Source organism: Cyprinodon variegatus, unplaced genomic scaffold (genome assembly GCF_000732505.1).
Source record: "Cyprinodon variegatus isolate N-32 unplaced genomic scaffold, C_variegatus-1.0 Scaffold39, whole genome shotgun sequence".
In the NCBI taxonomy this organism is placed as follows: Eukaryota; Metazoa; Chordata; class Actinopteri; order Cyprinodontiformes; family Cyprinodontidae; genus Cyprinodon; species Cyprinodon variegatus.
In genome coordinates, this window is record NW_015150492.1 from 59054 (window position 1) to 86682 (window position 27629).

Genomic DNA, 27629 nt, shown 5'->3' on the forward strand with positions numbered 1-27629 from the left:
ATTTATTTATATATTTATTTTTTGCAAACTGGTGAAAATCCTATCGGTTCCTTGTATTTATTTAGCTGCGTGATTCTCAGACAAACTATGTTTGCCTTCACCTGATTGGTCAGTCCGCCTGTCAGTAATTCCTTGATCCCGCCTCCATACCCGGCTATGTTTTTCTTGTGCCTGAATTAAGAAGAAACTGGGAACGGAGTACATTATCATTCATCAGGTATGTATTTTATACAGGTTCAGGTTCATTGAGCAGATGTTTACTGGTATTTATATTGAAACTAACGACAAATATCACGGAAGTATAAATAAAATCAGAGCAGGAAGTTGATAGCTAGGAGCAGGTGCATGCTCACTGACATGTCGATGTTTATGTTGCGTTTCAAAACTGTTCGCAGTGATAGGAGACAATCTTGTCATTTTAAATGTGGGTAATATTTGAATCAGTGTTGTATGATAATGGCCGTAATAAACATTATGATTTGGTCAGGTCGCATGGTTTTTTAACGTCTGCCAACAGCAGAATGATTTTGCTAACTTTGCTCAGCTATGATACATCGCATCTTCACTGATCTATGGATTATTTTCTAATAAAAGCTTTGGTTTAATTTCTAATGAACTCGCTGAATGTCAGAGGAGACTGCGTATTTTTGTACTAGGAAAAGGTAACTATTGCCACAGTTTGAATGGTAGCTTAATTCATAGCCAGATTATGTTCTTCTTTTCTTTTTCTTTATAAAGTCTCTTTCTGTAGCAGACCTAAACCCAACAATGGCCTCCTCTTCATCAGTTGGAGATAAACAGCTGCAGAGGATCATCAGAGATCTACATGGTAACCTATTCACACATGCAATAAGGATGTTAGACATGACTTCCAATTCAGTGCATATAAGGTCAGTTAGTAATTAACAAAACAAATAAAAATCATTACTTAAAATTATCAGGTATATATATATTTTTAATATAATACAACCATTAAAAATGTATTTTCATGTGTATATATATTCAGGCAGGTTGCAACAAAAGGGTTATACTGTTTACAAATCACAGATTATCATTATTTCTACTAAGATGTTTTATCCACGGCTGTTGTAAATATAATCAACATGTATGACTTTTTTTATATATTACAATGTAAACAAAAAAAAAAATGCATTGCTTTAATGTTTCAAGAATAAAATTGTTGGTTGATAGACCTGTTGATTGGCTTCAGATTAGTGATCAACCATTAAGATTCAGAAAAAACATGCAAAAAAGTACCGCAAAATGTGCTTTGCTTCTGTTTTTATTTTGATAACTCACAAATGGGAAGGAAACATACACTTGCTGAATATGTGCCCTGTTTGACTTAAAGCTGCTGTTGTTTATAAACCTGCAGCACATTTTTTTTTGTCTTTTGTTCCTTGGAATAAATAAAAACAGTAATGGCCAGATTTCTGAATGGGTTAGACGTTAAATAAAACCAGATCTTATCTGGAAGACATGCCCAGTATTTATTTTGTGCTTATTGTGAATAAAACAAAGTATAACTTCCAAGAAAAATGGCAATGTAAAGTGTGCTTAACCTAAAATCAAGATCTATTGTTTGTTTACTAACCCTGCTTTTGCTTTTTGTCCTAGATGCTGTTATAGAGTTGTGTAAAGAACACAAAGAGTGTGGTGAGCCTATAACCGATGATAGTTCCAATCTGCACAAGTTCTTCTATAAGCTGGAATACCTTTTGCAGGTATATCAATTCCACACTAAGGGAGCTGTTTACACTGAGCTGTCATATAGATGTACCTTTCTTATTTTAAAAAAATCAAGATGGTGCCTGAATCTGAAGTACCAGAATGTGTTTTGATTTATAATAAGTAACTTTTGTTTTCTTAGAATGTATGTTATAATTTTTATCACTGTATTTTATGTGTTGCTGCTAAAAATGAAAATACCCTTAGAAAGTTGTAAACTCTTAAAAGTGTGACAAATAAACACATGTCGGATGGGCAATCATGTTGAGTTGCAAAGAGTTGTTTACAGCGATGACCATTGAATTAATTAATGTGAGGCTGTGTCTGTTCATTCCAGTGTTTTCTGCACTGTACTTTTAATTCATGAAAATAGAGATTAAATATTTTTATTTTTTCGATACACATATCAAAGTTCCTACGTTTTAACAAAGTGAACAGTAAGTGGCACAATTTCAGATAATGTATCCCTTTAACTTCATCCTACAATCATGAACAGATGTGATCTAGCTGAGGAATTTTTTTAATCTCATGATTGACCAAAACAAAGTAGTTGATTGTTTTCTCTTTTTTTTTTGCCTGCTTAAAAACACATCTGCCAGGAAACGTACACTTCAAATTAAAATACAGAACATGTTGGTCACTATAAAAATGCTTGAGACTACAGTATGGCTCTGCAAAATGGCTAAATATATATAACGCGTTCATATCAGTTGATGTCAATATTAATTGGGTCAAATTTTTTTTTATTTTACCCATTTTAAAGGAGGAACAAAGTACAAGTTTAAATTTAAATTATGTTTGGATATAAGCTTTAACCTTTAAAAATAGATCAGCTGTATGACCAGAAATATGAATATTTATTCATTCTGAAATTGGAAGTCTTCGATCAAATGTTTTGATTTCTGGTAGAACAGAATGTTAAGGGCTTAAAGGAATAGTACACTCAAAACATGATTAGCCTTCATTTTCTACTCACCCCCATGCTGAACAACACTCTGGAGTACTTTTTTGATATCTCAAATGCATCTGGAGATCTGGGAGGCTTCTTGCTGTCTGCTGACATTCAAATAATGGAGGTCTATGGTGACCGAGACAGAAAGGTCCATAAAAGTCCACAAAAAACGTGTCAATATTCCTCCATACTGCTCGTCCAATGTATTCCAAGTGTCCTGAGTGGGTAGCATCCAGAATTTACTCGAAACAAAGTCATTTAGAATGTTTTTAGAGCATAAACAGTAGTGTATAGGATTTCCTGAAAGCGCGCACCTGCATGTTCACGACGCTACGGAAGCCGGCAGACAGAACCAGATGAAAGTGCGCATTCAGCGTCTGCTCTGCAGATAATGCAAGCGTAGAAGAAGAAATGTGCTGTTTACCTGTGCAAAGAAAGAAACAACGAAAGAAAAATGTCTGAGGACTTCAGTGTTGAGGAAGAGCATGAGTTCTTTGCCGAGCTAAATGCGCACTTTCGTCTGGTTTGGTCTGCCGCGGTTTCCGTAGCGTCGTGAACGCGCTTTCAGGAAATCCTATACACTACTGTTTATGCTCTAAAAACATTCTAAATGACTTCGTTTCGAGTAAATTCTGGATGCTACCCACTCAGGACACTTGGAATACATTGGACGAGCAGTATGGAGGAATATTGACACGTTTTTTGTGGACTTTTATGGACCTTTCTGACTCGGGCACCATAGACCTCCATTATTTGAATGTCAGCAGACAGCAAGAAGCCTCCCAGATCTCCAGATGCATTTGAGATATCAAAAAAGTACTCCAGAGTGTTGTTCAGCATGGGGGTGAGTAGAAAATGAAGGCTAATCATGTTTTGGGTGTACTATTCCTTTAATGTTGGCTTTTCTAAGAGTTAATGAAGTGGGCATTGCCATCAACTTTTGCTGAAGGGAAATACATTTGAATTGTACAGAACATCCAGAATATTGTTTCTCTTTATTATAATCATGTTCCATTGCTCTCCACTGCAAAAAATTTCAGTAAGTCATTTTCTAAGTACAATTTCTTGAATTGAGGAGGTAAGTGGGACACTTTCCCAATGGAAGGAGACAATTTACATTTAAAATAAGAAAAAACAATTGCATTGTGTTTTTTCAAGCGCAAATTATCTAATTATCTTATTTTAAGAGTAAAAAAATAAATTCTGTTGTCAGATAATCCTATTTACCTGTTCAAATTAAAGGCTAAATACATTTAATTTAAGAATTTTTTCCCTTATTTCTAGATTGTTTTGCAGTGTCCTAAAATAGTTTGGTTAATCAAGTAAGGAAAAAAACAAGTTCATCAAAAGAATATTTGATTTTCCAGGCTTTACGTCTCTGTTGCAATCAATTCAGACCCAAATCAAAATTCCAATTTAAAAACACCATTACTTTTTTAAATTATTGATTCATTAGAATGACATACTTTATCGTAATGTTGCCAAATCCCACCTTCATTTTAAGATTTTTATCATTAACATTGGTTTCATCTAAATTAAATTAAATTAAGTAAATAATAAGAGATTCCAAACTTTGTTTGCCTTGATCGTCTGAGCAAGGGTAGGATTATTGTTGACAAGGCCAATATTAGCTTATGTTAATATTGGTTAATTTTAACCTTTATGTTGGTTAACAGGGATAGCATTATTAAAAATATAAATAAAAAAAAAACTATTATTTACGAACAGATATCATAATCCAAAAACTTTTACTTTGAAAAAATCAGCACTGGTGTGAGATTTTTTTTAAACAAAATTATTTCTGCGCTCCTTTACAGCTAACTTGCACTATATCACAATAAATGAGAAAAATAAATACCATATGGCCATATCATCCCACCCAACTTGATTTATTAATATCAACCCAGATTTAAGATTATAAAGTAATTTAATTTGGTATTGAAGTTTACAAAGGAAAAGATAAGGGAGTTCAATAGCAAGTTGTATTCTTAAAAGGTAAAGAAATGCCAATGCAGACCTATTTGACATATTGTATGGAGGCCGTTTTAACAGACCGCTGTATGTGACTTTCAGTTTGACCAGAAAGAGAGGACAACCTTTCTTGGCCAGAGAAAAGACTACTGGGATTACTTCTGCGACTGTCTGATTAAGATCAAAGGAGCTAACGATGGCATCCGTTTTGTTAAATCCATCCCTGAGGTAATCCTCTGCACACAAATTAACACACACACACACACACACACACACAGCCTCTATTCTGTCCCCCATTTCTGCCATTGCATTCATCACATGTGTTCGTCCAGGTTCATGGTGCCTGCATAACCATCTAGGTAATCCTCTCTTAGCCAGAAACAGAAGGTGCTGCTCATTTGCTTGCCGTAGCTCTTGCAGTTCTCTGCAGCTTATTTTGTTGTTTTTTTACCCTTTTTTTTGCCTGGAATTCACTGCGGTGAGCTTTGTTTTCTCATTACAATATTTTCTACACTTTAAAGTATTTATAATATAAGTTGTTGAAGTTTACTGTAAAGGAATCACTTTTGTTGTTTTTTTTTTTGTTGTTTTTTTTTAAGAAATAATTTAAAATGTTTATTTTAGCTCTTTGTCTTAAAGGAATGGACAACAAAAAGTAACATAAGCTTCTCAGAGGTTTGCTACTGGGAAACTAACAACGTACAGATTCTTTTTGTCAATTACCTAAAGAAGAAATGATAAATATGCCTGATTTTGCTTCTCACTTTATATTGAGTCAAAGTCTTCAAGTTTCCAATTGCTTAATGATACCATTACATCTCTATATTAAAGATTTTATAATTCTTATGTATTCTTTGTCAGCATTATGATATAAAGGCACTGAAATTAGTTATTTATTGTCTGTTGTAGAAACTTTGATGTTGAGCTGCATGCCAAGTTTAAACCCTCTAAATTGCTTGTTTGTGTATTAACTGCTGCCCAAAACACAATGTAGTTTTTAGCCCACCTAGAAACATCAAGTCACATTACTGTATCTCCAAACTTGTACTATATTCAAATTTGATTTAATGCAGCTTCATCCGCATTTTCGCTGAAAGAAAGTGCCATTATCACGTACAAAAATAACTCTGTTCTGTAATTATGGATTTACTATCAACACATACTTGTATGGAGTTAAAAAAAATTTTGTTTCCCTGAAGTTAAAAATGTGGATCTGTGTTGACTAATAATTTCTTGTAGGTTTTCAAAGTTCTTATTTACTTTACTTTGCTGCAGCTTCACGCTTTGATCACAGACTCTGAGGACGTCCAAGTGCTCCAGCTGGTGTCCTTCTGCTTGTTGTATCTGTCTTCGTATTTAAATCCTTCCATCTGCTAATGATTTACAGAGTCTAGGATTTAACATAGATTGTATGTTTAGTTCTATTCTAGACTGTGAAAAATCTAAGAGTCAATTAATTGAGATTTTATTCTACCGTTTATCAGTTCAGACAATAAAACACTTGAAGCCTCATAAATGCATGAAATGTATGATTGCGTGGTGTTTTGGGGTGTTATGCATAAAGAACAAATACAGTAAAATTTTGAAACCTTTACTCGGCCGAGAGATTTTCTTTGGGCTATCTGTTTAAATTGCATTAGATGGGAAAATTTGGTATTTGTATTAATGATAAAGATGTAAGCTGGTGGGATGTATGTGACGAACATTGCAATAGTTTCCATATCGCTTCTTTTTATACCCCCCCTCCTTTACAGCTGCAAACATCTGTGTGTTATGTGGGATATGATTTGATACACAAATACAAAATAATCCATTACTGTGAACTAGGGGGTTAGTGGTTTTCTATTAGTAAACCACAAAAAAAGAAATCTGAAAAGTTTTTTTTTTTTTTTTTTTTATTCATACCTTCTCAGCCATAACTTGAAAGCACTTTTCCTGCAAAATGGCTTAAATTCCTTTTTGAACTTCTCTGCAACTTCTCTAACCTTTCTACTTTTTGGATTGGTCTGTGTGATGCTGTTTGTTCACTTATGTTTTCTAGCAAACCTCTTAGACATTCCCAGAACAGCTGAATTATACTCCGGTTAAATTACAAATTACATAACTTTGAATGGCAGCTAATTGCACTGGATTTAATTTAAAGTTACCAGATTAAAGGGATATAGAAATGGGTTGCACACATTTCAGGATTTTTCTTGTAAAGAAATTAAGTAATCATGTATATTTTTTCATATTTATCTACTAGATAGTTTTGTGGAAAAGAAAGTTTGTATACTTATGCAGAAAATCATAAGTCCTGCTGGCAGTAACTTCTTTTGTTCTTGTATGTATTTATGGATGCATAAAGTTTATGTTTTTATTTCCTTAGCTGAAGACATCACTTGGGAAAGGACGGGCCTTCATCCGCTACTCCCTGGTTCACCAGCGTCTTGCAGACACCCTGCAGCAGTGCTTCATTAACCAGAAAGCCACAAGGTTTGATAACTCTTAAAGGCTCACATGTTTATCACATTGTAGCATATTGACGTTACTTAAAAGTTTGCTTTTCTCCATGAAGCGGATTGGAGTACTATGTTCTACGCTCATTCTGAGGAACTCTTACTTTCCATTCCTGATTTATGTTATGTTTCTGTTTTTATGGAAACAAAACCTCAACCTTAGATCCCTGCGTTGATTTCTCAGTTCCTGGTTTCTCTTAAATTTGAAGTTGTTTAACTTTAAATCTGACCTTTAAATCAAGTTGGTGGTCTTTAATGGCTTCAGTTTTTCTTTCTTATGTCCATGTAAAGACATCATTCTGATTCCACATCATTTTGATTTTCTTTTTAAACAAATACCTATTTAGTAAAAAGGAATGCCTCAAAACTTATTGTTAAAGAGTCCTTTGTAGTGGGAAAATGGAAATCTTGCAGCTCTGTGATGAGCATTGTTTAATTATTTAAAAAACTAAATAAATAAAATGTAATATTCCTTTAACTGTTATTTAGTAATGCAATTCAGCACATGACCAGCAAGTGACGAATGGCAATGGGGCTGACATGTTTTGCTCAAGGAAACAAAGCAGGGATTTTAACCAGTGATTCTTTATTTGATTATTATATGATTATTCTTTAACAATATGATCTCATAATCCCCCATACAGTATTCATTGCTATACCATTCTTGTCAGCCTGCATTGCTAATGCTAGTTAAACTGCTCACTGCAAAAACTTTATCTAAATAACTGAATTTTTTTCTTCAATTAAGCAGACAAGTGAAACATTTTGCCAATGGAATAAGACAAGATAATACACTTATTTTAAGAATTCTTTTACTCATTTTAAGATTTTTTTATTTTTATTTTGCAGCGCTAATGAGAAAGTGAATGTGTACATTTTGCTGTTTTTCAATCTTGGAACCAAAACATGTTTTGTTTGAGGTTTCCAGGTCAAAGTTCTGACAACACATGTAAATGAAACACTGCATACTGTATGTAGCCTGTTCCTGTTTTACAGATTCAGTTCTATAGAAGCATTAAAACTACACGTACTGTATCTCCGCTGTAGTTCTCTTTTGAAATATTATTGAGAATAACAAATACCTTGAAGAGTTTTTTCTTTATTACATTTAACCCTTTTGCATGTATCTTCACAATATTATCTGGTTACCACTATAATCATCATGTGTGTAAAAAAAAAAAAAAACTATTTCTTTAGTGCTAAATCTCTTTTTTTGAGCTGCCGCCATACTTCCAGTGACAACTCTTTTCTTTGTAGCTCTTTTGTTTATTTTTCCATCTGAATATAGTTGAGGTATCACTTTAGCTACCTGAATGTCATTGTGTTCATCCTACATTTTATTCCGTTTAATCTTTTTTTCCATGTCCTGTCAATGCAGTGATTGGTATTATGCCCGGAGTCCCTTTCTCAAGTCTTACATCACTGCTGAAATAATCAACGACCTTTATGAGCTCAACCAGATCCAGTTTGACGTGGCCCCCAGAGGTTATGACCTCGATGCAGATTGGCCCTCATTTGCAAGGTAACTTTTACATTTACAGGTATTATATTTATATATCTCTGTATTTTCCCATTATTAGAAACTAATAATAAAATTTGCATAGAAATAAAAACCCTAATAATTAATGTTGCTGTTATGAATACACTTGTAAAGCTCTTAAAGCTGTTTAGAAAAGAAAATTAAAATTAACTGCAATATTTTCTAAATTGCATATGGGTTTATCTGAGCATAGTTAACTGTTTTATAGGAAACCATAATTTGTAACACTATATTCCTGTTGCGTTGCATCTCCATGTACTGTTTTACATTTTTGGGGGCTCTGGATGCTGACAGAGCTTAAACCCCCCCCACCCCATCATTTTTCCTGCAGTTTGCATATATTTTTTTAAATATTTTTATTTCTCTGTCAACTCAGTGGAGAAGTTTGCACTCTCTAAAGACGTTTTTGCAAAACCACTGGTTTCAGCTTTCATAATACATTGACCTCATGTCTGAAACAACACATCAATTTCTAGTTAATTCCCTTGAAATAAAGTGCCACATTTATATATTACCTACTATTGCTGCTAAAATACTGCAAACTTTTTGGTTTCTGCTTAAAACTTTTTAGTTAGGACATAATGTACTTCGTATTTGAGCTTTACTTTTATAAAAAGTTATTCACTAGTCTTAGTACAGTATATGTAAACCTGTTTTTTTTTTGTTTTTTTTTTCTAAAGGAGAACCCTAGGGGCTACCTCACAAAGTCTTTTGTGGAAGCCTCCCAGTCGTTGTTCCAGCATCAACAGCCTGGTCGGCAGCAATTCCCACTCTCAGGTAATCCACTTCTGTTGTCTATTATTAAAAAAAAATCTTAAATCTCTAGTCAAACATTACTGTTGTTTTATAGCAACTGACAAGAGGTCTCTTCTCTCTGTTTGAATGCATTGGTTAGGTGCATGAGTGCCTTCAGGTCCCCGACTTGAGTCTACTTGGTGAACTCAGTGATTTGGGAGAGCATTCCTCTTCCAACATTGCAGAGAACCTGCGCATTGAGCTCGATCAGTCAGAGCTCAGACAGCGGCGGCTTCTGGTACATGTGCAAGAGTTGAGTGAAGAGGCTGCCGAGCTGAAAGGCGTCGTCAAAGACCTTGAAGGACAATTATCAACTAAGACATCTGGTATTATATCTGCCCAGTGTAACTCAGAAACTGGTAATGAGGACAAACTGAATATTTCCCAGAGTCAGAAGGACTTACAAGAAAGACTTCAAGCTGATGAGAGCAAAAGTATGGAGCTTCTGTCTAAATTGGACGAGGCTCTTAGTGAAAAAGGGCAACAAACAGCCAGCTACCGTGACTCTGCCTGGAAAATCCACGAACTCTTAGAAAGACTTAAGACTGCAGAGGAGGATAGGTCAGAAGCAGAAAGGGAGGCTGAGGAAAGAGCCAAACAGTGCGAACATTTGTCCCAGAATATAAAACTCAGGGAAGAAGAATTAAAGTGTTGTGAGGAGAAGCTTAATGAAGTCAAAGCCAGAGCACATGTTGAACGAGAAGAGGCTCTTGCACGGTTGGAGGAACTTCAGAGTGCAGTCGGTCGCATTCAGGGAGCGCTCACCCTAAAAGAGAAGGAGACTGGAAACCTGAGGGCCCAGCTGCAGGATGTACAGGCTTCTCTGGATTGCAGGGAACGGCAGGCAGAGGAACTACGGAAAAGATTACAGGAGGAAGTAGAGGAGAGATGTGGTTTGAGCTATGAAGAACTAGAAGACCAGATGTTGGAATTAAGAAAAACTCTTAAAAGTAAAGAGAAAGATCTGACTGCTCGTTCAGAGAAAATAAAGCATCTGGAGGAACAGCTAGAGAAACTGAATGCTGAGAGAGAGGCTTTATGCTTCCACACTGATAATAGTAATTCTGCCTGTTGCGAGACTGGAAATCATATGGACTGCAAAAGCCATTGCGATCATCTCATGGAAATAAATAAAGAGCTTCTCCAAACAGTAACAATGAATAAGGCAAGTGTTACAGAGCTGACTGAAAGCAGGGCTGCTCTGCTGGACCAGCTGGCTGCTTTAAAAGCCTCTGAGAAGCAGTTAAAAAGCAGAGTAGAAGCTGCAAAGATGAACGTGGCAGACAGGGAAAAGAAGCTTTTGGATGAAAACCTGCAGCTAGAAGAGACACTCCAAAAGATTGTACTCCAAAATGAAGTATTAGAAGCTCAAGTAAAAAGGTTACAGCAGGAAAATGAGAAGCTTCTAGATTCTCATTCCTCTATGAAGGAACGATTAACTGCAACGCAACAGGAGTTGGATTTTCTGGATACAAAGGCTAACGTGTTGACTAACAACCTCACAGGTTCCCAAAGGGGCCAAGCGGAGGTGCTTGAAAAGCTCAATGAAGCCGAGGCAAACCTAAAAGCCCAGACTGTAAAGTGTGCCCTCCTCCAGGCTCGAGTAGAAGAGCTGGAGAGCAGGACCATGCACCATGAAAAAGGAGCAGCAGAATCCAATGAAAAAATGCAAAATCTTCAAACCGCCTCTTTGGACACTAAAGAAGCCCCAATCAGGCTTGTTATTGCTGAAGCCCAGTTGGAGCTCAACCAAAGGGAGGTGGCCAGGCTCAGAGAAGAGGTGGTGGAGCTCAGGGCTCAGCTGCTGGCAGGAAACGAGGAGAAGATTAAGGTCCAGGCTCTGCAGGAGGTGACAGCAGCCTCTAGGGAAGACCTTCGCATTTTATCCGATCAGCTGAAGGCTCAGGTGGAGGAACTGAACCGTCACCATGTGGACGAGATTCTGAGATCTCGAGAGCGTGAGGAGGCTCTTATCCGGGAGCGTGATGGCGAAGCACAGGCTCGTGTTGGTCTGGCTGCGGAGGTGACGGCTTCCAGGGAGGAGGTGGATAACCTGAAATTGCGCTGTGAAGCCTTGCGTCTGGAGAACAGTGAGTCACAGGAGGCCCTTCACAGGGCTAACACAGAGACAGCAGAGCTTGGCGTGCATGTCTGCATGTTGACCGCTCAAAATGAGGAAGCCCGGCTGCGCTGGGAAGGCCTGTCGTCAAGGCTGCAGGAGCTGGAGGAGTCGTCGGCTCAGGAAGCAGAAAGGCTCAGCACCCGCTTGGAGCAACTGCGTCAGGAGAACCAGGAGCTCCGCTCCCAACTCGACGAAAAGGAGGATCTGTTGTTGATTAGGCAAAAACTGCAAAGCGAGGCCCAGCAGAAGGCCGAGACTGGACAGAAGACAAACCAGGAAGAGATTCAGGCTCTCCGGTTGCAGCTCAGCAGTCAAGCTACGGACCACGAAAACCAGCTCAAGGTCAGACAATAAGATTTGCTTCCGTGTATTCCTTTTTTATTTCATTTTTTTATTTGGTGTACTTTGGCCATACACATAGAATTGCATCCAAAGCTATTTTTATTCCTTTTTATATTTTTTAGTTAGTCAGATACTATTTTTTGTTACTTGCAAAATATTTTGCTCACTGCTAAATATTTTAGCCATTATAATTCAAATAAATGTATTTTATTGAATAAAGTAGAGAAGTGAGACAGGTTGCCAAGGGAAAAAGACCATTTTCATTTAAAATAAAAAAATAAAAGTTACATAGCATTATTTTAAGCTAATAATTATCTTATTTTAAGAGTAGAAACAGTCATTCCTTTAGAAGATCATCTTATTTACCTACTCAAATTAAGGGTAAATGCAACTATTTTAAGAAATGTGTACTTATTTTTAGATAGTATTTGCAGTGTTGAGATGTTTTTATCATAAATATGCAAGACAGAATTGAATTAAAATGTCAGATTGGCGTTGACAAAAAATGGGCAGAATTTAAAGGACAAAAGGGAAGTGTATAACATTAACAAAGACACGTTTGGAAAGTCAACAGTTGTGAGCATTCAGTAACATGGAATTGTATCTAATCGGCTTGGTGTTTACTGAGGTGGAAACAACAAGCAAGGAGACATTTTAGTTTAAGAGTTTTCTTAAAAACTGTAGAACATACTGGAAACTTTTATCTCTGCAACACATTTTGTGACGTCTAAAGACCCTCACTTGCCAGACCATGTCTGACAAGTCTGGTTTTGAGATGGTTATATTTATACAATGGAGTTCTTTTTACAGTGAGAATGATTCCTTCAAGGCTTCCTTTGCCATCTGTTTTTTCACCTTTGTCTTCTTCTAAATCTGTTTGCTGTATGTTAAAAAAAAAACATGTTTTTAACAAAAAAAAGGTGTTTCCAACACTACAAGCAATTATTTTCAGTGCATTGCACGGGAATTGTGTCTGTTAGCCTCAACGTAGAAGACAAGAAAGAAATACGTTTTTCAATATGAAATTGAATATGGATGGAAATTTGTTGGGAGATTGATGATACCTACAAGACTGGGCCACAATTTTGCCTTTTGGAGGAAAATGATTCTTTGTCAGACATGGTCATCTTTAACATACTGTAATTTTAAACACATTGGTTTACTAATTTTTTACCTTGTTTTTTTTCTACAGAGCATTAATCAGGAGTTGGAGGATGTAAAGTTACAGCTGGTAACCGAGCAGGAGAAAGCAGTCAGTCTGGAGCACAAAGTCAAGCAGCTGGAGGTCAGTTGATGCTCTCGATGCTTCAAAAATTCATAGCTAATTTTTACCATCTGTCAAAAGTTTGTACACACCTCAAACATACACTCAATAGCCTGTATTAATTTTTAAATTGTAGATATATGTTGAAGACTTCGAACCTAAAGAAAAAGGATATATTTTCTTTGTATTCAGTGATCAAAAAATATGAACTAATTCAGAGCACCACACGAAATCATGATTATTACTGGCAATAGATTGATAGCATAGCTACAGTTGTATCTATAAATAACGCACTCGCGTATGTCAGTTGAGCTGCATGGATCCCATCAAGTTCAAATGCTTAGTCAAATCACTCAGACCTCATCTACTTGGTGGTTGAAAACCCGCCGTTTTAACATCTACCATTGTGAAAGTGTCGAAGTTCAGTCGCCATCTCATTTTCGTCATCCCCATTGGCTCCATCTTTCCCTTCATTTCCCCATCTGATCAGGATTCAGGCACAAACACAAGGGGTAGCAGGTGAAGGACCTTTTCATCTACTGGATTCTGTTCGTCGACTGTTCAAATAACTTTACTCAACAAAGTTTCTTTAGTATTTACCTCACTGTCTCTATCTGTTTCATTGTGTATTGCCACCATCTTGGCTAAACAACGTCCCGGAAGAATGTTTCCCTTCTGGGTTTTGTATAGGCAAAAAAATATAACCAGAAAAACACTGTTTTTCTTTTAAAAATTCTTGATTTTTAACGATTAGTATCTGAATATCTAAGACAGAAGAGTACTTTCTATTAAACGTTTTGCCCCATCTTTAAGTGGTATATAAGAAAAAAACTCATGAGAAAGTTTTTCTACAGCTTTGCCAGGTATTGCATATGGCCATCTTGATATTTAAAATACACCCACTTCTACTTGAAACATTTTTTAAATATCAAAACAGTATTAGAGGTTGGGTCTGTTGTCGGGATCAGTTTAATTATTTAGATTAAAAACTCTGTTTATGTAACCAAAGCGATATTACGTTTTAGAATGATTCAAACTTTGAGGAAGATGGTGAATTACAGTATAAAAGTAATGTTTTAATGATGAAAGGAAATTTACTACTTGTTTACCTCCACACACATGTTAAAAAGTTACACTGTAGCAAAATTACTTGTGGTGCGGTTTTAAGTCTGTTTAAAAGTAAGACCTGACAGAAGAAAACACAGATCCCAGTTGCTCCATGTAAATTAGCCGTTGGAGTAATCATGATGTCAGGGTTATGAGCTAGCATAACAAATAAAACACAGGATTTATGCCTCGCTTTGCTGTTCTGAATGCAGGCAGAGAATCAGAGATATTGCCAACAGATTGGGGAGAAAAACATCCAGATGGCCGAGTCGGAAAATCTCATCCAGCGAGACGAAGCTGAGATAATCCATCTGAAAGAAAATTTATCAAGGTGAGATAAAAAAAAAAAAGTCCCCCCCCCACACACACACACACACATTCTAAGCTACATCAAAGCCTTTTAATTAAACTTGTACATTTCTAATTTAGAGCTTTCAACTTTTTTTTTCCGACTAGACTTTACATGTAAGTGAAAATTGTCGGCGAAAGCTGTAACTTGGTGTGCATGTGTGCTTGGTTTTAGGTCTGAGGAGGCCCTGGCTGCAGCTCAACGAGCCTGTCAGGAAATGGCTGAAAACCTACGGCTGGTCAAACAGGACAAAAAGAGCTTTGATCTAAAGACAGCCGCTGAGCTTGATGATCTTTATCGTACCAAAATCAATTTAGAGGAAAGACTCGTGGAGCTCATCAGGTATATAAATCATTGAAGTCTTTGGTCTGATCTCTATTTATATGCTCAGTGACATTTTTTCCGTTTATCATTACTTTTGTGTGTTCTTGGATAATCCTGATATGGAAATAACATTAAAGATCCTTCTTAATATAACTGACTAAATGTTTTTACAGAGAAAAAGATGTCCTTTGGCAAAAGTCAGATGCCCTGGAGTTTGAGCAGAAGCTCCGTGATGAAGAAACGGAGAGGGACGTCAACTACTGCTTGGGTTGTAACACTCAGTTCAGCTGGTGGCTGCGCAAATACAACTGCAGGTGAGACGGACATCTTAGATTAAATCACTGCCATCATCTTCGATGATTCAAAGTGAACAATCACCAGCTTGAAACCATGCAAAGGTATTAATACCCAATACATTTTTGAACATTTTGGATGTATTTCAGTTGAAGTTTTATATAATGGATCACTATTTAGTGATGTAAGCAACCATCAGAAGTCACCTTATAGGTTACAAATGGTACCTTAAGGAAGGGGAAAACTCTTAAAAAGGCAGAGATGATGTCTGGGAGTTCATAGCAATGTTAACTTTCCAAAGCAATTATTCATTTAAATTCAATTAAGTTTATTTATATAGCTCATATTCACAACACGGCAGCTCAAGACATTTGAGACAGTTGGATTAAATTATACCATCAGACTGGTAAAAAGTAGTATTTTTTTATTACTTTTTAAAATAATTATCTGTATTAACTCTACCTCCCCTGTTTTGACCCTACTCCTTCTTTCATGACCATTCTACAACATCCAGCAGAACATGCAGACAGCTCATTTTACAATCCAGAACCTAATCGGTTTCTATGTGTCAACATTAAGGCGCCAATCTTTCTAGATCGCACACAACGTGCCACAATATTGCACGTATTGTACTGACAAAATATTGTTTAGCGCCTCTTATTTGGAATCTTTCAAGTTCAGGCCCTTGGTGTTTACATGTTTTTCTTAATGAAATAATTTTCATTTAAACTACATTATCATGATATACTCCTTTTTAGATGTTTTTTTTTTTTTTTTTTTAGTTTATTTGGGGGGGGAATGGGTGGTTAGCAGTAGATGTTGTTAAATCCAGCTCTGCTTCCTGGTCTGCACCCTGGGCTGTCTGGGTTTTGGAGGTCTTATTTTTGACCAGATTCATAGAAAGAAGAACTGCACCATCCAAAGTGGGATGTATGCCAACTCTGGGTCGAATGAGGACATGCAGCTAAACATGTCATCACTGGTCAGATCAGGGCCCCTCCCTGAAAAATTGATGGAGTTCAACATTGTTTTGGCACACCAACGCAACACTAACTCCAGAGAACTCTGGCTCTGATAGCTGGTAAAGGATTGAAAAATACTCTGCTCAGTGCGTTACCTAAACAAAGGGTCTAGTTCCTCTGCTAACCTACCAAGAGATGGTATTCAACATCTGCTGTCAGGAGAGAAAAGTAAAGATAATTTTATTACCTCCCAAAAACTATGGTAACTCTGGCATATCTGCAGAAATACACAGCTTATTGAGGGCCATCTTTTGACAGGATATTTGTTAGTCATGCACTTCACAACATGGTGATGGCAACATAATGCCGTGATCATGCTTCTCTCCATTAGTATAGGGACACTGGTAAGAGTGGATGTGAAGCAACAACATAGGCAGCTAAATGGGCCACTCTGAAACAAAGCAATGCTATTGGAGGTGATTTAATGCTAGGGTAGATTTTAAATTTCTGTTGCATTCTGTTGTAAAACAACATGTATTGGGATGAACTAGTTGAACTAAATCTAGGGAAAAAGTGTGGCTTGAAAACTGCTGGTCAGATACGCTTCATGTAATTTTGAGCTTAAGCAGAAGATTTGCAGCCATAATTACAACAAAGAATCTACATCATATTAATTTGGGGTCTGAATAAATATGTATTTCACACTTATCAAGATCAACTTTGTAAGAACAAAAATCTGCATTTTATTCCATTTTTTCCTTTCACCTTCCGACTGCTTTGTGTTGGTCTTTACACTAAAATTCTAGCAATAACCCTTGATGCTTTTTGTTGCTACCAGAGCATGTGAGAATGTGCCAGTGGTGTGAATATTTATGCAAAGTATCATGTTAAAAAAAGACAGGTAACAAGATGTATCAAGGAAGCTCTGCAGAAAAACACCAGTGTTTTATTTCTGTGTTTTGCTGCTTTTATAAATTAAATCTGTCTCATGTTTTGTAACATTGTGATTAATTCCCCTGATAAGGATTTTGCAGAACTACTACTGAATATGTCCCAAATAATCTAAAGACAAAATGTTACTATTCACCAGGTTTACTCATTATTTTTAGACATCAGTCTGTTAAGTACAGTATGAAGTGGCTCAAAATTAGTCGCAGTGGAAAAACGCAGAGCATGGGTTTTCTGTTTTTCTATCAGTAAATAATAAAATGCTAATTTTGATCATGCATAAGCCTGAACCTCTGTGTTTAGATTTTTTTTCTTTTTAAAATAAAATAAATAATATATGTATAATATATATATAGATAGACAGATCATTTCTGGTTATGATTCTTTGGGGGTTTTTTTTGTTTTTCTTTCTGTGTTTCACCTTTTTTATTATGTATGGAGATAATTAAAGATGTAATGGAGTTGTCAATATTTTAATTCTTTTTTAATAAAACAAAATAACCTAAAGAAGGAATGAAAATAAAAAATATAATGTATTCAGAACTGTTTTCCAGAAGCAAAAACAGTTTAAGAGATAACTTTTTCCAAGGCATACATTAGAATTATATCCCATTTCACGGGAACATGCACTACTGCCAGCAGCACCATATCTGTCTTTCATACACTACATTTAAACTCACCACTCTTATTACTCACACTGTCTCATCCCATCATAATGTTTGTGTTTCCAGACTGTGTGGGCGTCCCTTCTGCTACTACTGCTGTAGCAACACGGTGAGCACCCAGCTGGGGGGCAACCGGGAGCGCTGCTGTACCGACTGTTACAACCAGCACAGTGCAGTGGTTGAGCGCCACCCGCAGGTGGAGCTTCCTCACAACACACCGGGGTCCCCATTCAGCCGCCTGCTGCAGACTGGCAGATCTTTGGCTGGTATTGCAGGTGAAACATCAGAGGTTGTTCCTGTAGAGTCTAAGTTTGTTGATATGCACAGTGCATGAAGACAAAAATATGAAAAGATCAATACCAAATGTGTTTTGTGTTTTTCTCAGGAGGGGATGAAGGTGAAAAGCCAGATGATGGCGTTTTTGACATTATCACAGAGGAAGAAGTCAGCGGTGTTAATAACAGTAACTCTTTTGCCACTGCCTGCGCTCCTGGAGATGGCCAGCAGGGGCCAGCACAACTGTAATTATCTTGCATGCAACACATAATGACAAGCTCTCAGACAACAGGGGTTATGAATACCATTGCATAAATACCTGCAGCTTTGGAAAAATGACTTTTCCATCAACATTTTTTAAGTACTTGGAACCTCACTCTCCTTCTATTAGAACATGTATCATAGTTTTTCAATTTATGAAGTGTAGAAAATGGAAATTGGAGGAAAATCAGTCATAAGGACAGATATTAACAGATGGAAATAAAGAGCAGTTATTGGGTCATTTATTATGGGCACATGCCAGTTCAACATCTTTTTTGTCACATTTGACAACCTTTTCTCAACTTTATGTCTTGACAATGCTGCTTAATCCATCAGATGATGTACTGTATCGTTAAACTATTGTGAAAGCTGAATTTATGTTGTTAATTGTTCTTCTTAGACCACCTAAAGAGATATTATCTGTACTTTAATTAAAAAAGACATGCAATTTATCTAAAGGAAAACTAAAATAAGATTAGATTTTTGCCATGAGTGAATCTTAAGTTAAATCTCCACCATTTCTCAGTTACACAAAACAATAAAACAGAAATGTTGGATATAATCCAAACAGGCCTTATTTTAAATAATTAAATCAACAATTATTGACAGCCAAAATATAACAGCACTGTTTTATGACGTTTTCATTTATGGTTCCGTTAATTTTCATGTACAGACTCAGTCTAAAAAAAAAAAAAAATTGCAGCCCCTCGATGAAGGATTAGTTTTCCAGGGCAGACAGTAGAATCGTCACTGTGAGCCGTTCTGGTCTGCAGAGAGTAAACAAAGCTCACACTTTGGATACCTAGCCTGAGGTCTGCTGCCAAACAGACACACTGCTCGATGCTTGACTGCAGTCATCTGCCTCTTTAGTTTCCAAACTGTCTGATGTTGTTAAAGGGGTTTGATCCTCTAATATTTTTCCTGAATTGTTTGATTCTAACCGACTACAGAAGTTCACTGAGTTATTGGCATCCCTGGTATTATAAATTTAAGTTCAGAATTTACGAAATCACACTTTTTATCTGCTAACACTTATTAACACTAAGGACTTGCCTAATAGTTTTGTTTCTAACAACATTTCCATGAAATTGTTGGAATAAGGGTTTAAACTCTCTTATTGTGAAAAGCCTATGATTGAGGGGTAGATTGTGTCAGTAATTTTCTTTTCCCGATTTACCACAAGTCCATGACTTAGCCAGTCGAAATGGGTTATTTCAACCTTTTTTCCCTGTTGTGGAATATTATTTATGATCATGGAAGAACAAAAGCAGCCAAACTTGCTCTTTTGCCAGACAGAAAGCCCAGTACCACCCCCCCTCAGTAACCAGAACTTAATGGCTCAGGTCCTCAAGCCTAAATGGCATAAACTACAAGAAACGATTGATGGTCTATAGACATTTATGCCTTAACTCATCAAGGCAAGGCAAGGCAAGGTAAATTTATTTGTGTAGCACAATTCAGTACAAAGACAATGCAAAGTGCTTTACATGATTAAAATATAGGAAAAATAAAACAAAATCAAAGCAAGAGTTAAGACACACAGCTCGATGCCTCAGGGCTGTAGTCATGCATGATGTCATGCCTATTGAGTGCCAGTCATGAATTTATAATGGTACGATAACCAATGCCAAATTAGCAACTTGATATACAAATATATGACATTTAATGGTAGCTTTCATATTCTTATTGAGCAATAACCTTATTTCCTTAATGAAAAATGTTTATTCAGAGACACTAACATAAGCTGGTAAATACGTCAAGGTATCTGGTCTGGCAGACAGTCTTTAGTCAGTTGATTTAATCAACCTCACCGTAATGAAATTGATAGGTGTTACTACTTTCGTTTCCATGCCAAAGCCTAGTTTGTCCTTGTGGGAGAAAAGAAAATATAACCATCTTCTCAGATATTGACTTACACTATACAGAAACAGGAAGAAGGGCAAGCTAATTTATTACGCCTCATATAGCTGAAGCCTTTCTCTCTCTTTACTTGAACACTTTCTCTGGTATCTCATTAAAAAGGTATTACGCCATAGGAAACAATATGTCAGAAAAAAACAGATATTTGAAATGTTTAACTTTTGCAGCCTTGGAAGAAGTCGATATCAGAAACCATTCATATCTAAAAAGATAAACCAACACTGTTTAACAAATAGATTAACACAAATATCTACCTGTTCCATCTCATGTGTACTCAGACTTGAGAAAGCGTTTAATTTTTATTTTCGAATCTGGTCTAGAAACAACAGTTCCAGTATAGGAGACCTTACATCAGAAGATGCTGAGGACACCAGTGCTGCTGTACAGGATGCAGAGATCTGCCTGCTGAAGTCTGGGGAACTCACGTAAGTTTCACTTGAAGTGAAAGTTACCCTGGAAAACCAAGAGTGAAGTAAAATAGGGTTGCTGGGCCACAGGGTGTGGCTTTTCCCTTAAAGAGGAAGAGGCAGATATTTACTTTTTATTTAAACATAATCTCATGAAATGGGAAGCGAAACTATGTTCCATGAACACAGGAAATATTTGTTTACGTCTGTTGTCAAGTTGCAGCAGGTTTGAAAAAAAGAGTCAGAACCATCTGCCTTATCCAGGAACTGCTGATCCATGTGTACAACCTCCTCTGAAATCAGAAGTTACTTATAAACTCACAGTATTTTCTACTTGTGAAGCTTCTTTTGATTTGTAGGCTTTGCAAACATTAGCTTACAATGAAATTGGTTGTAGCATCCTCTCAAACCAAAATACTACTCTTCTAGGTCACAGCCTGTTCACCACTGAATGTGAGCTTCAGCAGGGCAGCTACTGCAACTATATATGAGTGATAGGCTTTGAAGGCAGGATAAGTCCTTCTAAAGGCACAGAAATATTAATGGGATGCAACATTTTGATGCATTTTACTTGAAATATAAATTTATTGTAAATTCTTCATCAAAGCAGACTTTTTCAGTTTATAATATTTCCCACATTAACAGTATGATGGCAATTACATTTGAATTTCTAGAGCGGCTCTAATCAAAATGCACTACAACAATAGTATTTTGGATGGTTTATATTCACTTACACTAGCACTGATATTCTTACTCCATATGCATAGAGGAACTAAAAACCACTGACCTTTAGACCGAAGGAGAATCACTTTTTTCACTCAGCCACATACAATTTCTTGCTAACAATCCTGTACCACTTCCTTCTTTTCCACAATTTGTCACATTAGTGACTGTAAACTTGAATTTTTATTTTTTTAAATAGAATAGATGATTTAATGTAATTTACACATCAAATAGCAGATAATGTAAACTGAAATGTAACGCAGTTAAAAAAAATCTGGTAAGTGTGGCGTCCATTTTCCATTCTTCTACCTTTACCTTGAAACCCGTAAATTAACTTGTCTCTAGTAAATTTACAAGGTATACTCGAAGTGAGCGAGGGTACTGCAGGTTTTTTAGAGGTTTCTCAGCACAGCTGATTTCCATTGATAGCTGATTAACATTAACAGACTTTTTCTGAACTGCAATCATCAGAATCAGCTCCACTGAAGCAGGGAAATCTCTGAAACCTGCAGGACTCTAGGACTGAATTCTCACAGGTCTGAAACAGACCCTGTCTGTGCATAATTTAATCCAACTGTAAATCCAGCTTTTCTGTGAAAGCTACAGAGATTTGTCAGGGATCATCTGGGACAAAGCAGTGTCATGAAGTCCAAGGATCAATTCAAAAACCTCAAATTATTAAGGACACTAAGGCCACAGCAGAAGTGCACCCATGGTCGCCTTCAGTGCTACCTGAATAGTATTGGTAGTTAGGAAGGAGTGAGGACCTGGAAGCAGTGTGCTATTTGGCGCCAATGCAGTTGTTTCCAACTGCTACTAGGAGCTGTATTTTTCCTGGTTGCCTGGTTTATTTTGGAAAGAGAAATGGGCAGATAACTATTCTCTATAGGTCTAAAGTGGATAAACACTTCCATTTGCAGCTTTAATTCTTGTAAAACTTTTTCATTAATTATTGATGATCATGTTTTGCTCCCTGTGACAATTTATTATGGTAGTCACTTTATGACATCGTTAAACACTTTGTGTTTGTGGCTGTAGGCTCTCTGTCTGCTTGACGGTGGACGACCTCTCCGAATTTGGGGAGAGCTCTCGAGAACTCTTCATCAAGTCAAGCTGTTATAGCATCATCCCTATTACTATGACTACTCCTGGATCTACGGTGTCCTGGACCTTCACCTCCGAACCAAAGAGCATCTCCTTCAGTGTGGTGTATAGGGAGAGCGCAGAGACTCCGTTGGAGCAGGCAAAGGTAAGACACCATTGACCTTTTTTTATTTGCATCCAACAATTACAACAAATTTTCGACAAAATAAATTCCCAACAAGATGAAATCTATATAAATCATGATGACCTATTTAGAGAAAATAACTTTTCTAAACTCTGCTATTTCAAAAAAATCTATATAATATGAAATAGGCTGCTACAGAGTGGTTAGCTCCCCTCAGTAGTTCAAAATGAGACCAAAATATGGCTCTGACTGATAATGTTGCTCCAGGGTAGCTGCAGCAACTGTTTGCTTACAGTGAAAATATGTAAAGCGTTTTGCTGACTCCAGATGGTAAGGAACATCAGGTTTAAACAAAGCAAAATGTGATCTCGGAGATGAGATAACTGCAAAGTAATTGAAGTATTCCATGTGCCTTATCGAGATGGGTCATCTATATTGCAGTCTAGAAGAGGTCCCGTCTGCTGATCCTTCCCTCTATTAACATAAACCTTTGAGTGACAGCTAATTGGGTGTGTACTAACATCAGTTTGTAAGCAGTCTGTTTATTCCCCTATGGTGTTTAAGTTTCCCCTATACAGCTGCACTTCCTCAGTAAGGATAGGGATTAAACAACACAACACAAGAGGCAAAATATATTAAAACTCTCAGCAATAGATCCCAAAATCCATCATGGTTTTTACCTCTATTTAATGTTGCCCTTCACTTTTTTTATGTTGATCATTTCAAAATCTACAATATGTGACCTTCTGTTTAAATCAAAATACACCAATTTCTTTTTGACAGGTTTTGATTCCTCTGACTCGTTGCAATTCCCACAAAGAGACGATACAGGGGGAGCTAAAAGTTAGAAACCAAGGAGAATACATACTCATCTTTGACAACTCTTTCTCCAGGTCAGTACTTCCTATCGTATTGCTGCTTTTGCACTGGTACAAACCATCACTAATGTTAACAGCCCTAAACAAAACAGAACAATGCTTCAGAAAGCTGTCTTGGTTCATAAATCAGGCCTAGTTGGTCAAATCAGTCTTTTTTTTTTTCTTTTTTCTTTTTTTTGCTGTCATTTGACATCATAAGCCTGCCTCACTCTGAGTCAGTTACTATGGCAATTGACCCAGTAAACTTAGCCTAGGCGGGAACCAAGTATAAAGCCAAGTTAAAACTGTGTCCTTATCGTTGAATCCAACACCAGGGGGCACTGTAAGTCACAGCATCAGTATTAGCTTTATAATTTGGCCAAAAAGCACAGTGGCAGCGAAAATGGCTTCAAAATATTAGCTACATATCATGAACTTAATTTCTTGCTCTAGAATATTTTTATATTTATTTCTTTGCGGCCAAATTACATATATACACAGTTATGGAATTTAGAAATCATATAGTTTCTAATTAAGTTTCTGTTTTGCTTTATAATAAAAGTTTGTCATACTGTAGCTCATAAAAGGCATTCTCACACTCATGAGTATGTGTCAGAGATATCATGTTGTTGTATAGAGGAGGTTGTTCGTTGCATAGCACCTTGTTTCCTCAGGGATTGAAATTGTCCTTTTGTCTTCCCTGTCTCCTATATGCACGAACGGTGCTGATTTTCTTGAGAAGAGCAGAACAGCTCAAATCATGCCCTACCTGCTTCTTATTTAGCAGCTTGCCATTTAAATTAGGTTTTTATTCTTAGTTTTCACTTTTAACAGAGTGAGAATCTCGCTGCTGGTGTTACTGAAAGATTCAAATGTTAGAAAAAAGTGTTTGTCATTCATTTTAGTCCAAAAATCTCACTCAATCTTAATTAAAAGCAGTTCATGGGACCTGAGCAATGACCTAAATGTTCAAGCTGAAATTAAACTAAAATCAGATAGAAGTATTTGACAATATTTTCAATATAATCATTTACATTTTTGTCAAAAGGCTAAGGTTAACAGTTCGCAATGTTAATTATAAATCTTTAATAGATTCATACTAGTTAAATATCAAATTTGTTTTGAGTATGTTATAAAATAATGTGTATGATGAAAAAGGTGAATACAGTATGTATACAATTAGTGTTTCAGCAGTTGCCTGTAATCCCCTTTTCTTGTTTTCATTGACGGCAACTACTGTAGGACTGTTCAATATGGCTAAAACATGTGTCAACATATAAGCTTTTTCTTTCAGTCGATATCAATGATTATTGATTAATTGTTGTTTTTTTTTTACCCATTTTGAAGTAAGAACAAAGGAGGGGAAAAAGTAATTTAAATTGCAACCCTAACCCTATTTGAACATTACCTTTAACTTCTTGAAACCCACCTGGGTGCATTTATTTCCAATTAAGACAACATTGGGTTAGTAGTGTGTTAAGAGGTTATAATGAGGTCAACCCTACTCAGAGGTACTGTAGATAACCCAGGTCCAGCAAGTAAAAACCCTGCCTAATTTTTCTTCATCCTGTTCACTTAATGAGGTAATTAACCCCCCAGTCTGTGGTGTAGAGCTAGAAATGCAAATGGTTGAATCTGATCTCTGTACCGAATTTCTATTCTGGACCTGGATTATCCACCACTGGCCCTACTAAAGCCATTCTTTAATTTGGCTTTGAGAATTTGAGAAACTTAATCCTTTCCTCAGCCTGCGTCCCCATGTGGTAAGAGACAGTTAACAGAGGCATACACGGCGTATAAAACAGTATTTGAATTAAATGCAGTCTATTTAGCTCACCAGTTTAAAAGAAAAAAAGTTAAATGTTATATTTACATGCTCATTTAGTTGGTATGAGTGGAGGTTTTGTCCATATGAATCATTTTTAATGGGGTAACAGATAGAGGTCACTTCTCTCTGTCTGAATGCAGCCATGGTCTGCTTACTGCCTGTAGGTGCTTTGAAGGAGGGAAGGGCCTGCAGCAGCTCTCACTGCTTGCTGAAGACTGTAAACTCAGAGTGATTGGTGCGTTTTGACGTTGTCACTCCATCATCAAAGAAAGAAGGCACTTTATGGAGTTCTAGTTGCATTTTTGAAAAAAAGAGGGGTCTGAAAAGTTGCTAAATATAGTGATAAAGCTGCTAAGTTGGCAACAAAGACTCAATTGGGATGGCGTTTGAAACAAAGCCAATTAAACTGTTCCAACCTGTGTCAACCTAAATAAAATAACTACTGATGGGAAAAGGGGCATTTTAAAATGTTCTGCTGTTTTGGTCGATTCATCTTTCTGCTGTTTTTGTGCTTTAAAGTATTATTTATTTGGTTCCCGGGGTTTTGGGATACAAAATACTGCACCATGTGGTGGATGTTTATCCAGTCCCACTTAGTTTCTATTGCTCTAATTGACTTTTTTTGTATCAGTATTTGGAATTTCATGTGATTCTTTTCTCCCTTTTTTTCACTAATATTAACAAAAATGCACAAAATTTTAGGTTTCCAAATTGGTCTACTTTGTATTCCCCTTTAATAAAGAGGCAAATTACCTTGCAGCCATCTTATCTACCTTTTCCTCTTTCACAATATAACCATCTCTTTTCTCAATTAGGTTCATTTCAAAGAAAGTGCTATATCATCTGAGTCTTGACAAGCCAGTGGTCTACGAGGGAGCTGGCCTTCTCTGAACAGGACAAAGGAGAACAGGGGGGATTTGACTTTCTGTGTCAAGATGTTTACGTTCAGGTGGATTGTTTCGAGGTAAAATGGCCTGACACTTCTGCAGCAAAGCAGCCTTAGTGAAAGGTTGTGGCATTAAAAAAGTGTCTTTCTCAGTTTTGCACATTAGGCATTAGATGTCAGTTGAGGTCTTATCAAACAATAGCAAAAGCTGAAAACAGCTGATTAAAGCAGTGCTTTATGCAGCAACTTTAACATGCTGTGTTTGGTTGCTGCTGATTCAAATGAAGCATTGAAGGTATGTGTAGGAGGCTCTGCAGAATAAAACTAGTTTTCACTACCTTTAGAATAAGTTTGTTTTCTTCTTCAACTCACTTCAAAAAAGTGATGTTGCAATCTTCTGCAACAGTATTTGTAGTATTGTTTTGATCTTTTGTTTTTCACGTTTTAACGTAACTGACAATAAGAAAACAAGCTCAAAAAAGAGCAGCATCAAACTGTTACAAATGAACTTTAGGGTTCACAGTGTCTTAAAATGTCTTAAATAAACCCCAGATCTTGAATGTATTTTATTTTGAAAAAAAAAATTATATATATATATATATATATATATATATATATAATAGTGGTGTGTCGTTATCGGCGTTCACGTTAATGCCAGACTCTTATCGGGTGATTAAAAAAAAATTATAACTTTGCCGTTAATCTATTCTCACAGTCCGTTTGGGAGCTGAGTCTATACTAATGATGACTTTCACCTTGATATTTTAGCACGGATGTATATCTGGGGGAGAGAATGAATCAGCCTTACTAACCTGTATAGGCGTACTGTGAAAGTACTGTGAAAGCACAGCTCTATCAACCAAGATAACCAATATTCTCAGTCAGTGGCTAGCCACAAGCTGCCAGACCATCAGCATGGCTGATAGGCTCAAGCTCGTTCTCCAGGCGGCCACAGGTGACCCATCTTACAAACTACCTGCGAGGCGAACTATCATGAGGAGAATACATGACCAGCACGCCGCGGAGAAAGCCGTGAAAAATGAAAAGTTGATCGAGGCGACATGTGTTAGATTCATTGTTAAAGTGAGACATCTATAATTGGAAGTGGGGCACTATTCTTTGCAGCAAATACAGAGTAACAAATGAGCAAAAAAAGTATTTATGGCTGTCAAAATCTTAGGTAAGAAGACAAAATTGCGTGATTTTTTCAGTAAACTTTTTTTTTTTTTTTACAGGTAGCAAAAAGCATGAATGCCTTTGGACAGAATTCAGATGAGTGATTTTAATCTAGATTAAAGTAGTCTAGATTCCAATTTTACAGTGAGATTAATCTAGATTAAAAACATTTATCCATCCCCATCACGAATATGTATACATATATA

The 27629-nt window shown here is 36.6% G+C and overlaps 1 protein-coding gene across 5 annotated transcripts; it reads left to right on the forward strand.

Moving 5' to 3' along the window:
- The first annotated feature begins 121 nt into the window (after positions 1 to 121).
- On the forward strand, positions 122 to 26799 carry LOC107081664 (FYVE and coiled-coil domain-containing protein 1-like). 5 transcript variants are annotated; one of them, XM_015369847.1, is made up of 18 exons: positions 122 to 217; positions 739 to 829; positions 1618 to 1724; positions 4754 to 4879; positions 7020 to 7126; positions 8528 to 8671; positions 9370 to 9466; positions 9585 to 11948; positions 13141 to 13233; positions 14532 to 14650; positions 14843 to 15010; positions 15166 to 15306; positions 17928 to 18136; positions 18247 to 18382; positions 20633 to 20743; positions 22487 to 22697; positions 23460 to 23569; positions 26177 to 26799. In XM_015369847.1, exons 2-18 carry the CDS (start codon positions 769 to 771, stop codon positions 26250 to 26252), a joined length of 4380 nt encoding a protein of 1459 aa, XP_015225333.1. In that variant the 5' UTR covers positions 122 to 217; positions 739 to 768; the 3' UTR covers positions 26253 to 26799. The 5 variants fall into 5 exon arrangements, with proteins under 5 accessions (XP_015225333.1, XP_015225337.1, XP_015225334.1 ...); XM_015369851.1 differs by having other exon boundaries at positions 20639 to 20743; XM_015369848.1 differs by having other exon boundaries at positions 139 to 217; positions 752 to 829.
- Positions 26800 to 27629: the final 830 nt, after the last annotated feature.